Raw genomic sequence first — 16354 nt, forward strand, 5'->3', positions numbered from 1 at the left:
CGCCGCCGCCCCTTCTCCGCCAGGCCCCGGAGCTCCGCGCCGAGCGGGCCCTGCCTTCTCCCCCCGGCCCTTCTCTGCTGAACCACGGCGGCCCCGTACATGAATTATGTCTGCCACAAGCGTTGACCCTCAGGTAAGCGGCGGAGCGAGGCGCGGGGCCTGCCTCCTCCTTCCCCACCCCGGGGGCGTGGGGGGGTCTCCCCCCCTCCCTGCAGGCCGGTGCCTGCGTCTGGCCGCGGGAGAGGCTTTTCTGCTCCCTCCCGGGCTTCTTCGGACCTTAGTCTCTTGCTCCTGAAGTTCCCCCGGTGGGCACAGCGCGTTCCCGCTGCCTTTCGAGAGCCGTGGCCATTTCTGAGGGTAGGCCGGTGCTGAAGGATACCTGAAACACGCTCCTCAGCCCCATTTTAAACAGACCCCGATACGCTGCCAGCCGTTTTTGCGAGCCTCTTACCCGTCTTCAAAAGCTGCGTGTTTTGCAGTGACAGTATATAAGCGTTTTTCTAAAATTAACTTTTTTTATTTCCTCTCTTTTTTTTTTTTGTTTTCTTTTCCCCAATGATGTGCCATGGCTTCCCAGAGACCGAAAGGACAGGATAATAAAGGTGAGCATCATGCCGAGATCTGATCGTTTAAATTGTTACTGTAACAGATGAATTATGCAAGTACCTGTAGGTGAGTGGAAAGGTGTTGCTCTTAGTCCCTATGGGTAACATCTGGAACAAGCGGAGTTGTGCTTTGTTTCAAAAATAACATAAACTCTTATTCGTGCAAGCTTGCTTGCATCCCACTTAATGCTACTGAGGGAAGCATTGAGTGGGAAGGATTATGTGTTAGTACTAAACATAATAATGTTCTTCGTTTCCTTAAAATAAAGCAGATTTCTACATAAAGGCACAGCGGTATGCCTACTCAATATATATTTTTACATACTTTTGCACAGTGTCTTCCTGCTACGTGAATACAATTGTGTTACTGGTCTGCTGTTGACTGAGAGATGTATTAGCTGTCATATATAAGCCTACGAACTTAATTATTTAAGCAATTTTAAATAAAAAATAGTTAAATTCTGATGAGCTAATAAGCTTTTTGTGGTAACTCCCGTGCTTTATTTGAAATTAAATTTAATAACAACTCATCTAAGAAAATACTTTGTTACTGTGATTGCTAATAAGTGTGTAACTGTTCAGGCTTGGAAATGTAATAATATTCAGCTCATAAATACTTTTTAATCTATCTTAACCTGCCTCAAAAATCCAGTTACTTCTAGTTGCAGGAAGCTTGACACTGTTTCCTGTGTTTGTAAATACTCTTTTACCTCTACTCTCCCTGACAAACTTTGCAGAAATATTCTGGTAAATTCCCAGACTTGTTTGCTAAACACCCTATTTGTTGTAGTATTACTTTTAGTTTAGTTTAGCTGTTTTATGAAATAGATAAATAAAGCGACTATCACATAATGTGTTGGACCTTGTTTTCTGAGATTTAAAGCAAACAAAGGCAATTATTTGAAGTGACCTAATAACAGTTTTGGGTTTATGTATGTTCCAGTGATGGGTTTTGAATGTTTTCACACATTAATTTAAGCTTAAGTACACGTTTGATTATGGCAGATATCTCTATTTGACACACGAGAAAATTGAGACTTAAGTTTTCCTGAAAATGTCAGGATACCAAGGCACTTAGCAGTCATTATTTCATAATTAAACATAACCTCACCTCATCTTATTTTAGCCAACTTAACTTAAGCAGTGAATAACACATGCTGGGAGAACTGTGAATTGGTTTCTGGACCAGAACAATAGATGTTGTTTCCCGTTTTTTTCCCCGCAAAATTCTTGTCAATAATTATTAGTTTTCTGTTCAGAGGTAGTTCACATGAGTTGTCTATTCACTCTTGATTGCATATGTATATTTTTTTAATTTACTGAAATTTAGTTTTGTAAGAAGTAATATAAAGAGAAATTGTTTGGAGGGGGGAAATATCATCCCTTGGTCATTTTATGAGTCTTCATGCTGTGAATAAGAAATATGGCTTTTCATAAAATAACATAGAGTGGAACTCTTCACTGAAATGCCACTAAGCAGTATTATAATATGTCGTAACCTTTTTTTTTCTAGTACAAAATGGTTCATTACATCAGAAGGATACAGTTCATGACAACGATTTTGAACCTTACCTTTCTGGGCAGTCAAATCAGGTTAGTGTATTTTTAACTTAGGTTTTTTTTCTTAGGCATGCTGTTGGCACTCAATTCATAGGATTGTGTTGAGGGAGCAAATTCCTTAAATAGAAATGGAAAAAGAAATGACTAGCATATTGTGTTACTTGGTAATACAACTAGCATTTGTGCTCACAGAGCTAATATTACTCTGCATATCCAGATGGCTACAAGTGAAAATGAAGTTAATGCTCCAACTAGTGTCTGCTGATTGCTTCTCAAATTGCAGGTTATTGGTACAGTTGGACTGTGACAGACTATTTGATCTTACAGTTCTTTGATAGATGAGTTGTATGTGGGAGTCTGAAGGTTCTGCTTTTGGTCTCTCCTGATTTGTATAATTAATTTGTAATATCCTAGGAATTAGCGTAGTTGAAATTTGGTTTCGATGCTTTCTAGGTAGCTTGTAGAGTCGTCCCACTCTTCAGTAAATATTGTTCTTCTTTCATGTCCTCTGAAATATCTTAAGAATTAAAGGCATGTTATTTTAAGGGTAAGGTACTGTAATGTAAACTCGCAATATGATCCAGTTCATTATAATGTACATTAAATCAACATCCATGATTTGAATACCATTATAATTGAAAATATCTTCTAATTGAAGTAATTTTTGACTTAACATTCACATCTTTAAAGTGAACAAAATGCATAGAAACTGGAGATGCGAAAAGTTTTCTTTCACAAATATGAAGTACCATTTCAGAGAGAGAGAGACCTACCAGAGGTACATTATTATCTCTTGGCAGAAAGACTAAGTGTTATGTTTTAAAAGGGAAACTTACAATTCAGCCTGAAGCTGATAGATGCCAGTGTTAATACTGGTGACATCACTGAACTTGCTTGCAAAAAAAAAATTATTCTACATGCTACAGAAAAATAGCATGTAGTGTGCTGTTCTGTTTCATTTCTGGAAAGTGTGATTTTAATCTTGAACTTAAACACCAGAGCAATCAGTATCAATTCATGTGTTGTGTATCAGTTATCTTCAAGGTGTGCTAAACATTTTTGTTAGGGCAGTCAGTTAAATGGAACTATGGTAGAGGTTTGGTTTGGATCCTAGCAGCTTTCAGGAAGGGTGCAGACTTCAGCACAATATAGATATACTTAAGCTTGTTTCCATCCTGGAAGCAGTCTAGACACACCGCTGTGGAAGTCAGGACAAGTGTATATATGACAACATGAACTGTCTTCTGAGCTCTGCACTGTGTGGGTTCTGGCTCCTGAGCTAAGCTGCTTAGTCCTCTGCAGCATAGATGTGTTCTCCAGACTTATACAAAGTTAAAATGATTTAATGGGAAACATTTCCTCTTCTCTGGAATTAATGTACTTTAGCAGGTATAAAAGCAGGAAGCTTGTGGGGAAAAAGAAGTAAAATTTTCTTTTATAATGCAAAATTAGTTTTGAAAGAAATTGAGGTTTTCGCCTTTCTTTAGTTTTTCAAAATTCCACTTCATCACATTTGTATGTAATTTTTAGTTACTTAAAAACCAAGACATGTTTTTCTCATGTGAAATATACTGAACGTTATACTTCATGTAGAAAAAATAGAACCATCTGTTATAGTTTAATTCTAGGAAATTTGTCTTAGCTGTCAACAAGCCCAATTATTAGGGAAAAATTGCTATGACTGTTAGAATTTCCATAATTCTAATAAAGTTTTCTTACATGAAATTGTAGCTTCATTGACCAATTTATGCTGCAGTAAGAAATTGGCATGCTACAAGAAACAATTGTGTAGGTCATCTTACAATTTTAAGTGGAAAGTGACAGTAGAGTTAATTAAGACTGTGAGATTTTTGTATTGAAGACAACCGTGTTTCTGAACAAAGCCTTATTATCTAGTTACTCAGATTTATTCAGACCTTTAAAATTACTGTAAAATATAAATGACTTGCAAAAAGAGATTTGAAACTGACTGGATATTTAAAAAAAAAACTTAGTTAAAACCTCAGCTGACACAACAATATATTTGACATCAAAGTTAGGTTGGTAATATTATGTTAATTTCATCCTTCAAAAATACAAATTAGTCTTTAAAATTAGTATTGAGCATGTTATATGATCAAATAAAATATGATTGTCTTCCATCTTTTGGTTGAAAACTGCTCTTAAGTAGTGGTGCCTTCTTTTCTTTCCATAAAGGTTTTAGTATCCATGTAGAGGTAGTTAATACAGATCAGATTTTAGCGGTAGTTAATACAGATCAAATTTGAGATGTGATAGCTTTTTGTTATAAAGCACACTAAAAGTACTTTTAAGTGCAAAGCAAGCCGAGTGTAGTAGAGCATTCATATACAAAGTTATGCTCAAAGCAAGAAAGGCATCCCCCATGTAATGTCATCTAGAACCAAAAGATTATTCATAAGTAACAGGGAATTGCTAGCAAGCAGCGTGCTTTGGGAGAAAGGAGGATTCCCTTTGTAATTAACAAAAGGGTTGGGTTGGGTTGTTGTTTTTTTTTTTATTAAAAAAAAGGAAGGAAAAATGGAGGGACAGAGAAAGGTCAAGGATAAGTTTGTTGAGATAAATGTTCTGCTGTTGCAGTGAAAGACTTCTGTCAGGATTTCTTTTACACACTCTGGCATAAAGCCAGTCAAAATAGGTTGAATGTTTTATAAGGATGTCTGCTGAAACTTTTCTTTAATCTTGCTAGAATCCTTCTGGAAACTTTACAGCCTGTGTGACAGGAGGTGACAGTCTCAGGAATTGTCTAGAATCCTTTAGAAGAAATATTTTAAGACAAAACACCTGCTTTGTCTAGGCTTATTCTTTTTTAGAATTTATTAAGACCAATCTGTAGAATATATGAACATAAATAGTTCTTTGGCGGTACTTATGTCTCCTCCCTTTCATCTGTGTTTATTTCTACATTTTTTCTTAATATTAACACTTTAAGATAATGATACATAGCAATCTCAAAGTCTTTTGGAAAAATGACATTTTCATATGCTAAATATTGATTATTTTAGCTTGGGAGCCCCTGAAAATTGAATGAGTTTTAGAGGATCTTCTCATAGGAAGGTGGATTACCTCCTGTTAATGATAGAATTTGCATGTAAATAAAGGCAGCATGAACACTGGCAGAGGTTATTTCTTTTGAATCAACAACACTGAATCTGGCCTGTTTAAATCTCAGAAGTGGTTGCAGTACTGTATGTAAGTCTTGGAGGCATTTTATGGTATCATTCTGTATATGGAAAGTAAGGATATTGAATTACTCTGGCTTTCAGGTGTCATGGAAGGGAGTAATTGAAAAATGAGCAGTAAAAAGGACTTGGTATCTGTTGCGTATTATGCTTATTTTCAGCAAGGAGTTGGTTTTTTTTACTTCATTTTCTGAATGAGCTGAGAAATAATCTGATTTTTGGAAAAATGACTGAAGTTCCACTGCGGTTTTGCTGATTTTGCAGCTATATTTTTTTTTCAAGTTTGAAATCTTGCAGTTTGAAAGAAATTTGGGTTCCTCCTCTTAAAATAATTTTTCTCCATGAGTAAGGAGAGGCTAGCTACTGTTTGACTCATTAACAGGAGATGTTGACCTTCCCTCCCACTCGCTGGTAATTACAGTTAGTGTCAGTTTGGAAGGTCTCCAGTGTAGGTGCTTCAAGTTTATTTAAAGAGGAATAAAACCTATTTTAGAATATTCTGTATTTGTTCTTTTGCATTATGGACTATGAGAAACATACAAAATGCTTCAAAATCGGGTGTCAGCAGAAGATTTAGCATGGAAGGAAAGGCTTCTCAGCTTTGTCTAAGAAGCAGTTGAAAGGGAGGAAAAGCTAGAATTTCAGGGGGAGATCTGCTGGTTTATACCCAGTCAGTCTCTTATTTCATAGAGCGGAAAAGATGGCCTGTTTGGAAGGACAGTGAGAAACAGACTTGCGCATTTGTAATGTTACTACTGGGGAGGAAAAAAGGCTGAATAGTGTCTTTCTCAAACAGTTTGGTTGGCATACATCACATGCCATAGTTGTATATATTTTTCTCTAGTATACCAGTCACCTTAATTTCAGTTTGTAGTTAAGTCTACTTAGAGCAAACTTGGCATGCTTCTTAATGTGTGATCTTGCTGTGATCCTGTCTATGTCAGAAGTAGCCTTTGCATGTTTTACCACTTCAGGTATGTTTTGCTTGTCGGGGACTGTTGGCCCCTCAAAACAATTCCATAATGAGGACTGTAATCATATTTTCTGTTACATGTGTTGTCATATTAAAGTAATTCAATCTAAAACTTCTCCTGTGTAGTGATCTAGGAATGCTGAATATCCCTAGTTCTGTGAGACACAAAATACGTTGTTATATAAGTTCCTTGAAATATTTTGGGGTATTGATAGGCTAAATAATTCTAGAAGAAATCACTAAATACCCTTAGTAATGTAACCAGGCTTAGATGGTTTCAAAATCTCAAGTACTAACCTCATTGTGAGCCACTAGTCCTGGGGTGTATTATAAATGCCCAGATACTGCATTTTAGCCCTGAATCTTTCCTGGAGTATGAACTAAGATCTGTAATTAGAAATTAAATTACTTTGTCTCTATTGTTCTTTTCCATTTGGTGATGAACAGTGTTGTGGCTGTTTATAAATGAAGGGGGTTTTATATCTGAAGTTACCTTTTTTTTTCTCTTTAACAGAACAGTAGCTATCCATCAATGACTGATCCTTATCTGTCCAGTTATTATCCACCATCTATTGGGTTCCCCTATTCTCTCAGTGAAGCACCATGGTCTACAGGAGGAGATCCTCCTATCCCATATCTCACCACGTATGGACAGCTCAGTAATGGAGATCATCATTTTATGCACGATGCTGTTTTTGGACAGCCTGGGGGTCTGGGAAATAATATCTATCAACACCGGTTTAACTTTTTCCCTGAAAATCCTGCCTTCTCAGCCTGGGGAACAAGTGGATCCCAAGGACAGCAGACTCAAAGTTCAGCATATGGGAGCAGTTACAGCTACCCACCTAGTTCACTGGGCGGTACCATTGTGGATGGACAAACAGGATTTCATAATGATACATTAAATAAAGCTCCTGGAATGAACAGTATTGAACAGGGAATGGTCGGACTTAAGATTGGTGGAGATGTTACAACTTCTGCGGTGAAAACAGTAGGTTCTGTTGTCAACAGTGCTGGGATGACAGGTGCCCTCTCTGGTAATGGTGGATCTAATGTAAACTTGCCAGTATCTAAACCAACCTCTTGGGCTGCTATAGCTAGCAAGCCTGCGAAACCACAGCCTAAAATGAAAACAAAAACTGGACCTGTAATCGGAGGAGCATTGCCTCCTCCACCTATAAAGCATAATATGGACATAGGTACTTGGGACAATAAGGGTCCTGTGGCAAAAGTTCCTGCCCCTCAACAGATACCTTCTCCTCAGTCTGTTCCACAACCACAGCAACAAATTGTTCAGCCTGTTCCAGCTCAACCTCCTCCATTGACTCAGCCGCAGTATCAGACCCCTCAGCAGCCACCCCAAAATCGCTGGGTAGCTCCTCGCAACAGAAATGCAGCTTTTGGCCAAAGTGGAGGAACTGGTAATGACAGCAACTCAGCTGGCAGTACCCAGCCTAACCCTGTTCCAAGTGGAGAGTCCCATCCTGTTCTTGAAAAACTGAAAGCTGCTCACAGCTATAACCCTAAAGATTTTGAATGGAACCTTAAAAATGGACGTGTGTTCATAATAAAAAGCTATTCTGAGGATGATATTCATCGTTCCATTAAGTATTCTATTTGGTGTAGTACGGAACATGGCAACAAACGCCTGGACAGTGCTTTTCGGTCCATGAATAGCAAGGGTCCAGTCTACTTGCTGTTCAGTGTCAATGGCAGTGGACACTTCTGTGGAGTAGCAGAGATGAAATCACCTGTGGACTATGGCACCAGTGCAGGTGTCTGGTCTCAGGACAAGTGGAAGGGGAAATTTGATGTCAAGTGGATCTTTGTGAAGGATGTACCCAACAACCAGCTCCGACACATCAGGCTGGAGAACAATGACAACAAACCCGTTACAAACTCCCGTGATACACAGGAGGTGCCCTTAGAAAAAGCAAAACAAGTGCTTAAAATTATTGCTACTTACAAGCACACGACCTCCATCTTTGATGACTTTTCTCATTATGAAAAGCGCCAAGAAGAGGAGGAGGTGGTGCGGAAGGTAAACTTATTAAAAAATTTATTTTATACACAGATATGGGGAAAATGAAATGTGAAGGCTGCTATGGTGGAAAAAATGTAAGTAGGAATTCAAAATGTTTTTAATACCTCTCAACCTCATGGTTTTATATGTGTTTAACAACACAAAAAACAAACTGATGCTTATTTGTCTGTGACAATTTCATAGCTAATGAGTTTCAAAGCAGAAAGCTAAGCAGTAATGCAGGTAAAGGACATTATGTCCATTTTTTTGAGTTTGATTTTTTTTCATCTTAAAATGGTTAATAAACTAGAAAATAGTTTCTGTTTCAGAATTGGATTCTGCCAGTGATTGCCACTTAAGTTTTTTTGCCTTAAATAAGAGGTGTTTTAACACTGTTTGACTGGAACTGGGCTATCAAAATTGATACCTGTATTGGCATTTGAAATCTGTACATTTAAGAGCAAGAAGCCTGATCTTGTTTGTTCAATTGATCTTTCTGGAAAAGAAAATTGCATAAAATTGCTGGAACAGTGCTAGAAAGACGGTGTTACTGCTGCTGAAGTCGCATGTATTATTATTTGGGTAAATAAAGGTTTTCAGTTCCCAGGTCTAATCTGTCTACTAATTCTTGGAAAAAAGTTTTGAGTGAAGATGTAGTAAGAGAAATATGGGCAGTAACTGGAAGGTGTAGTAAAAACTTCCGTACGCTTTCATGGCTCTAAGTCTGCTGCAAGAGACATCTGTCCCTATCCATCCCATGACCTCAGTTTAAAGAATGCCTTTCTCTAATTATGCAGTCTAGAAGTAATGGACTGGCAAAATACTAGGTGTTGGGATGTGTAGTTACTAGCTAAGTAACACTTGAAGTTGCTTGATGTTGATAGTGTTTCATAGACTATTTTTGTATAGCATTTCAGATAAAGCATTTACTTTGACAGGCTAGCTTAGCACGGCTCACACTTGCTTCAAAATGTTTTTGAAGCAAAGACTTAATGCATGTTCCTGGAGCTCAAATTAAAGTTGCTGTTTTAAAGGTTTTATTGCCATTTAAAAGTGCAGATAAGATTGCTTTAAACTGTCTTTATAGAATGTGCCCTTAAATTATGAGAGAAAAGGAGATCAGTGTCTTAAGAACTTTTCAGCTCAACTTTTCCTAGCCATCAGATACAATGTGCATAGCGTACCTCATCACAGGGGAAGGAGAGCTTAGGATTGGAAGTTTTTCTTGTGTACTCTCTGTGGGGTTCCACAAGTGAAAACCTAAAAGCCTTTACTTCAACACTTCATTCCTTCAGTAGACAATTAAGAATCCAATATTTCATGCAACCTGTATCTCAGAGAGAGGTGTTCCCTTATGTAGAAGAGAATCTTGAGTAAGTCAAAAGGCCTGGGTTTCTTTGTCAAGTGTTTACAATGTATGGGTAGGTGATGGTTTTGGTCTCCCTGTGATTTGCTGCTATGTCTGGAGGGGAGGATAATGTGCATGTTGAAGGAGTGAGAGTACTGGGAAAGTGGCAGGAGATCCAGTCTTCTTCAACAGCTAACTTACTGGCCTGAGGAGGATCCAGATGGCTGCCTACTGAACGCCAAGCTTCCTTTGCTTTGTAGTAGCTCAGGGGACTGATGTTCTACTGTTGGGCTGATACCACTTTGGGTTGTTTTTAATATATACAACTGTTCCCCGGTTTCAGTTCAAGTGCCGATTCAATCAATGTTCTTACCTAGGTCACTGCTTTATAACAGGATCGTTTTTTCAAAATAATGTCTTTTTTCTGCCTCATTTAAAACTGAGGCTCTAGCTTGTACGATGCATTCAGAAAATAAACTCTGAAGTCTAATTTAACACTTCTTAGATTCCTCCGAATAGCTTAGAAAATAGGACAAGATACAGACAATTGAAGTACACTGAGGAAGATAATAGTGCTAGAGAGGTAAAGTAGATCAACAATGAGAGAATGAAAAATAAGATACTGCTTGTCAGGTTACATTCTATAAAACTATTGTCTGGTAAGTTAGTATTTTCCCCTTCAGTGACTAAATGAATTTTAGAAGTCCAACTGATTACTAGAAGAGTTTCTTTGCAGGATATGCACACGCTTAAACTTCTTGCCGTTCAGAAGTTTGTGCTATTGAAGTTGAAGCGTTCCTGTTATGCAAAGTTAACCTTCCTATGACAATTTTTGAAGAATCTTATTGCCAGTTAAGGGATCTTATGACCTAATTGACATTTTCAGATAGGTGTTTGGATGTGTGCCATCTTAATTGGTTTTCAGGTTGCTGTGGTTTTGGTTCATATACTCTGTTTAGTAGTAAAATAACTTGTTGAAATTTTGTGCTTCCATTTCACCACTGTTGTGATTACAAAGGGCCAGAATTCTTAAAAATCTCCACATGGAGGGCTTGAATGCTTTAATTTCAGTTATACACAAATATTTAGTAGGGAAGAATAACTTTATGCAATCTGTACAATGCAAACCACGAGCATTTCGGCTCTTTTCTTCAGATGGTTACAGTTTGTTGCTAGCCAGTGTTTCCTTGACTGATGTGTGCAGAGGAAGCTCCAGTGTGTGCTCTTTCAGTGTAACTGATCTAGGAACCTCTGTGTTAACACTTAAGTCATCAAATGAGGATTTGGCAGGTGTAATGCTTGATGAAATTCACTGAAGTGCCAAAGATTCACCAGTGTTACCAGCATTGCTTAAGGACCGTGTCATCATCTAGAATTAAGGAAAGATTTGTTCATGCTGGGATGCAAGTCCAGCTTTTGATTTGCCATAGTAATAAACTATTTAAGCCCATTCTGGTGACCCGGAACCTGGGAAATTAATAATAGAAGGATATTGGTGTCTGGAATGAAATAGCAAGAGAGTGAGTGGTGTGAAATCTCTCCTGACCCTCCTAGCATTTCTCAGTCAGTTTCTGGGGCCACTACAGTGTCCACAAAGACAGCAACTTCTGTGATCAAAGCTCATGCTCTTAAAAGGTAAAAAAGTTGCAACATGTGTGAGAGAACTTCTGTAAAAAGAAAATACAGTATAATGTGGCATTAATTATTAACATTCCCTGGAAACATGCTTGCATAGTCTTAACAAAATTGCCTTTCTGAAGTTAAAAAGCTTGTAAAGAAAATAAACTTGTTGCAGATTTGGGTTTGGGGTTTTTTTTCATCTCATGGTAGGACAGATGGGTTGATCTACTGTCAGCAGTTTGTCTTCATAGATCTGTATTTAACTAGATAGTCATAGTTACTGGACTGCTGTGCTGTCACCCCTGATCTGTGTCAAGGCACTGAGCTATTCCAAGGTCTACACCTTGGTGTAGTGCTGGAAGAGCTGACTAGTCTTATCTCAGAAAGCTCTTGAATCGCCAAGCTTACCGTTTCTCCTTTTGGGTGATTAAATATTGCAGAGTGTTAGCTAGCGCATGTCGGCACTTAAAAATACTCATTTTCGTCTAGCATTGTGTAAGTATTTCCTTTCAGTATGCTTTCTATGAACACATTCATTGATGCAGAACTTTTAAGGATAGAATATTGTCCTTCCTCCAAAACTAGTTAAAAAACATTTCTATCTTAAGATTAATACTAATTGTGCTTCCTGATACAAAGATAACATTTATGTTTTTGTGTCAGAAGATGAATGCTTTCATCCCACTGACCTTAACAAATAAAGTTCCGTAGGAAGGTTGACAGCTACTTCAGACTGAGGTGAAGGGAACAGAAGTTTGACAAGGATGAGTCTCTCTAAAATGGAAGCTTCTGCAGGTTTTGTGAAAACCTGTTTTTCCTGTGTCTGAAGACTATACATATTAATGTCATGAAGGAGAAGTATGCAACAGGAGGTCCCCTGTGAGATACCAGAATTCCCCTGGAGAAGAGAAACTATGAAGGCTCCGGAGAATCTTCAGAATGAAAACGAACAAAGCTTTGTTAGTTGTTTACAAAACTGCTTTTTCGTGCTTGTGGTAGTCCTAAATAGCAGTAAGGAAGAGAATTTGAGAATTAGAGCTTCTAAAAAGCAGCCATGCTCAAGAGCACGAAGAATTGTTGCATCAGTTTCCTCCCCATCAGTTTATATGGTTTCAGATACTTTTTAAAAGGAAGACTCAGAGTAGCCCGAGAGAGAAAGCAATCAGCAAGGTAGGAGGAACTGCTTAATAACTTGCTCAATAAATAACACCTTTTACTGAATTATAAAGCCTGAGCTGAGTCTCTGAATGCCATGAGCATACTTTCTAGGTACCAGGTAGAAGTCTCAGGTGCTAGCCTGTCTTCTATTTATGTGGGACTAGGTCATGAGAATTGAAAGCTTTGATTTTTAATTTTTTTTTTAAAGAAAGTGGGATTATGAGGGTCAGTGGATGATTACATAGAAAACTAAAAATAAGTTATGTAAAGTGGCAATGGGAAAGAATGGGCTGATGAGCATGGTAGGGCAGTGAAACAGAGTAAAGGGGATTTGCCACCTTAGAAATGGAAGTAGGATGGAACAATTACTTTTGGAAGCCTGAAAATGGGGTTGATACAAATTCAGTTTTAGATTCTTTCTAATCACCTTTTGTTTGAAATGTCAGGCAGCTGTGAGTTCTTTTCATCAAGAACATACAACACCTAGTATGTTCTGATACTCTACCATTAAGAAATGGCTTTCATTGACCATTCATCATAAGTCAGCTGTTAAAAGATAGGAGGAATATAGATTTTTTTTTTTAAACAAATTATACCACTTCACAGGGTCTGTTTTGTTGATTTGGTAAAACAATTTTGCTATCTTTTACTTCTGTCTTAAATCATAGATTGTGAATTTATACTAGACCTTGTTGACTTAATTTTATTATGAAAATTGAAATACTAATATTCTGCCTGGAGGTAGAGATCAATATATTCCATTTTAAAAAAACTCATCTGATTTTATGCTGTGGCCAGCTGAAGTAGCAAATACAGTTTGTTACACTTATAATGTCTGGTATATTTGCAAATAAGCTTTACATTGCAACAGAAACAATTCTGAGATTAATTTTATACAAAGATTCCACAAAACAAATAAAATCTGAAGGTGTTAGTTTAGGAGTTGGCTGCTGTTTATGCTTAGGCTATTTCACAATTTTCTTGCTTGAAATAGGATTTGGTGCCATACTGATGCATTCAAGTACAGTACACAAAGAGTCTTTACATGCCAGTTTTGCACTATACAGTCTGTTTTAAACGCCATTAGGATGAAATGGAAAACAGTAAGGCTGAACCTGTTCTACTCAGTCTGCGTGGTGTCTTAACTAGAAAAATACACTGGCCTAAAGATACAGCAGCATATTTTATGCAACTTGTCTTGCTGTCTTCTGCATGTCCTGCAACTTAGGGGATTCCTGATACAATTACTGAAAAAGCCTCCCCCCTTTTTTCTTACTGCATTGCTTAACTTGTCCGTGTAAGCCCTGTGCAGAGGCTCTGCTCTAAATCAAAGCAGAAGCATGACTGTTTGCTGCTGGGAGAGCACAGGTTAGTTAGATGAATACTTACCTGCAGGCATTCCTCAGTTGCTCTATCCCTTAGACTACCTTTATCTGTTTTTAGTATTTGTGGTTAGCAGAAACTTTTGAGAGAGACTTCAAAGAGCCTACTGGCTTCCGTACTAGAATGCTTTTAGAAATGCTCAGTCTAGCCGTGCTGTTTTTTATCAGACCATGCAAAAGCACATAACTTTTCTTCCACCTGATGATGTTTTTGGTTTTTTATCCTGACTTGTCAGGTTTTTCACAGTGCCTACCAGAATAGTTGAACAGATAGGAATAATTAGGAACAGAATTTCTAGAGCTCAAATCCCTACTTTTATTGAATGTGACTAAACTCCAAAGCCATTTGAGTGCTTCAAAATAATATCAGTTCTGTGAAGTTCACTAATCTACCATCTCCTTTCTGCTTGTGTATTGGTTGTGCTACTACTGCAGTAGCTAAAATAATCCAGAAAGTAGAATATTACAGGTCCTGTTTCTGCTTAGAAATGTTGATATTTCATACTTTTCTTACTGTGACCTTCACCTGCTGTCAGTTTGAAGTGACTGTGCAGGTATTCATTCAGCTGTTCCACTTGAAGCTGCACTTAAGTTATCAAGTCCTTGGGCTTGTCAGGTATATACAATATATTTCTAAAATGTAGCAGCAATGTTTTAACAATGTGTATAATTATCTGGGATCACATTAGTGCTGTTATACTGCTAAAAAGTTTTTACTTGTTCATTTGATTAAAATCTTTCTTAACTTTTAACTTTTTTCTCTTTGCAGGAACGTCAGAATCGAAACAAACAATAAGAATAAACATATACAGTTTGATATATATACTAGAACTGATATTAAATTCGACTATGAGAAACAAAATTTAAGTATACTGGTGCTGTATCCTGGCATCAGGACAAACTAAAGCTTTCAGCTCCAATATATCTTCTCGTGCAGGGGAAATTAAGTTGTCGCATCTTTAAGTAAATTGTAGTTTATTTTTGCCCAAGTGGATCTGCATTAATTTGTATCTTTTTTTCTATGTAAAATTCTGTAGAAATCATTAATAAAGGTGTGTCTGTTTTTATTTTTTTAAGTTGGTAAACAGTTATATTAACCTAATGTGGACCTATACATGAGCATACTAAAGTGTCAGTGCTTCCCAAAGACTTTATTTTGGCACAAATTATGTTCCTAGCCAGATATAGAGATTATGGAGAATACATCACAAATCTTCCTTTACCCTCCTCCCAAACCCTTTTTCTTCATGGCGGAAGTAAGAAACCACGCATTGATTTTTGTCACTTAAAAAAACTTTTAAGATACTGCACTTCAGAATTTTGAAATGAAAAAAACTAAATTTCTGATCACTTTGTGCAGCTGCTATGCCTCTTTATTTATCTGTACAATTACACTTTTAAAATTGCTAATGCGCCATGTTGGTTTTTTCTGTCTAGTAGAAAATTAAATTGTCAGTGAAATTGTTTCTCTGGAAAATATTTCCCTTTCACATTCTGTTAACCAGTGCTTCAGTGTGCATTTGTTATACCACATCCTGCCGAGAGTGAGCGAGATGCTTTCTCTCAGCCATAATTCTGCTTTACGGTTTTTGTAGCTTAATTAAATAATAATGTGATGCTATCAACATTGCAGGGGTTTTGGACAATGTGTTTAAACCTGTTTCAGCTTTCAGGTGTTATTAGTTAATTGCAGATCATTTTTAATCCTTCCCTTCATTACTCCTTCCCACCCCCCAAATCCTAATGCCATTTAAAGTTTTTATACCAATAATGCTGAGCTTTAACGTAGGAACTAATAGTACGGATAATATGATGGATTATGCCTCAGATGTTTAAAATTGACAGTGTGTATGTCTAATTTTTTTTCTGTTGGATGAGTAAAAAAACCTGTTTTAAGAAACTGAATTTGCTGTCATGTTTTTGTGGAGTGAGGGGACCGTCGGAGAGCCTGTCACCAACTGGAGTTCCAATTAAGCATGGAAATGGTGCTCATGTCCGCTGCTCTAGCACACTGAATCTGCACGTGTTTATTGTAGAGGATCTTTTACTATATTAGAAAGCAAGTATCTTCTGAATACTATTTACTCCAAAAGGACCTCCAATTTAAATAAAGTTTAATCTGTATCATTTAGACTTGTATTTAGAACGTATAACTCTGTCTCTGGACTGTTACTGCCTGTAAGGGGTAATGGACAGCATCAGATTAACTTTTTCCTCTAGGAGAATACAAGCCTTAATAAACAATACATATTTAGCAAGTTTGATGTCATTTTCATTTTTTCCCTACTTTCAGTTGTCTTCCTATGTTATAATCGCCCTTTGTGCCAACTTGTGAATTAAGTCTAATTTGAGAAGTGTTTTGACTGTGTAACTTAGATATCTGCTATCGGTGCACTTGATGATTGCAGAAGGGTTTCACAGGACTCTGCAGAGGACACTTAAGCTGCTTCGAGCATTACTGTTCCTCAAAGGGAACACATGCATG

At 37.4% G+C, this 16354-nt stretch overlaps 1 protein-coding gene across 2 annotated transcripts; it reads left to right on the forward strand.

Moving 5' to 3' along the window:
• YTHDF1 (YTH N(6)-methyladenosine RNA binding protein 1) lies at positions 1-16127 on the forward strand. 2 transcript variants are annotated; one of them, XM_010569525.1, is made up of 5 exons: positions 1-133; positions 578-602; positions 2119-2198; positions 6853-8456; positions 14639-16127. In XM_010569525.1, the coding sequence occupies exons 1-4, from the start codon at positions 107-109 to the stop codon at positions 8425-8427; spliced, it is 1707 nt and encodes a 568-aa protein (XP_010567827.1). In that variant the 5' UTR covers positions 1-106; the 3' UTR covers positions 8428-8456; positions 14639-16127. The 2 variants fall into 2 exon arrangements, with proteins under 2 accessions (XP_010567827.1, XP_010567828.1); XM_010569526.1 differs by having other exon boundaries at positions 6853-8379.
• Positions 16128-16354: the final 227 nt, after the last annotated feature.

This window comes from Haliaeetus leucocephalus, unplaced genomic scaffold, assembly GCF_000737465.1.
Source record: "Haliaeetus leucocephalus isolate CR32 unplaced genomic scaffold, Haliaeetus_leucocephalus-4.0 Scaffold273, whole genome shotgun sequence".
NCBI lineage: Eukaryota > Metazoa > Chordata > Aves > Accipitriformes > Accipitridae > Haliaeetus > Haliaeetus leucocephalus.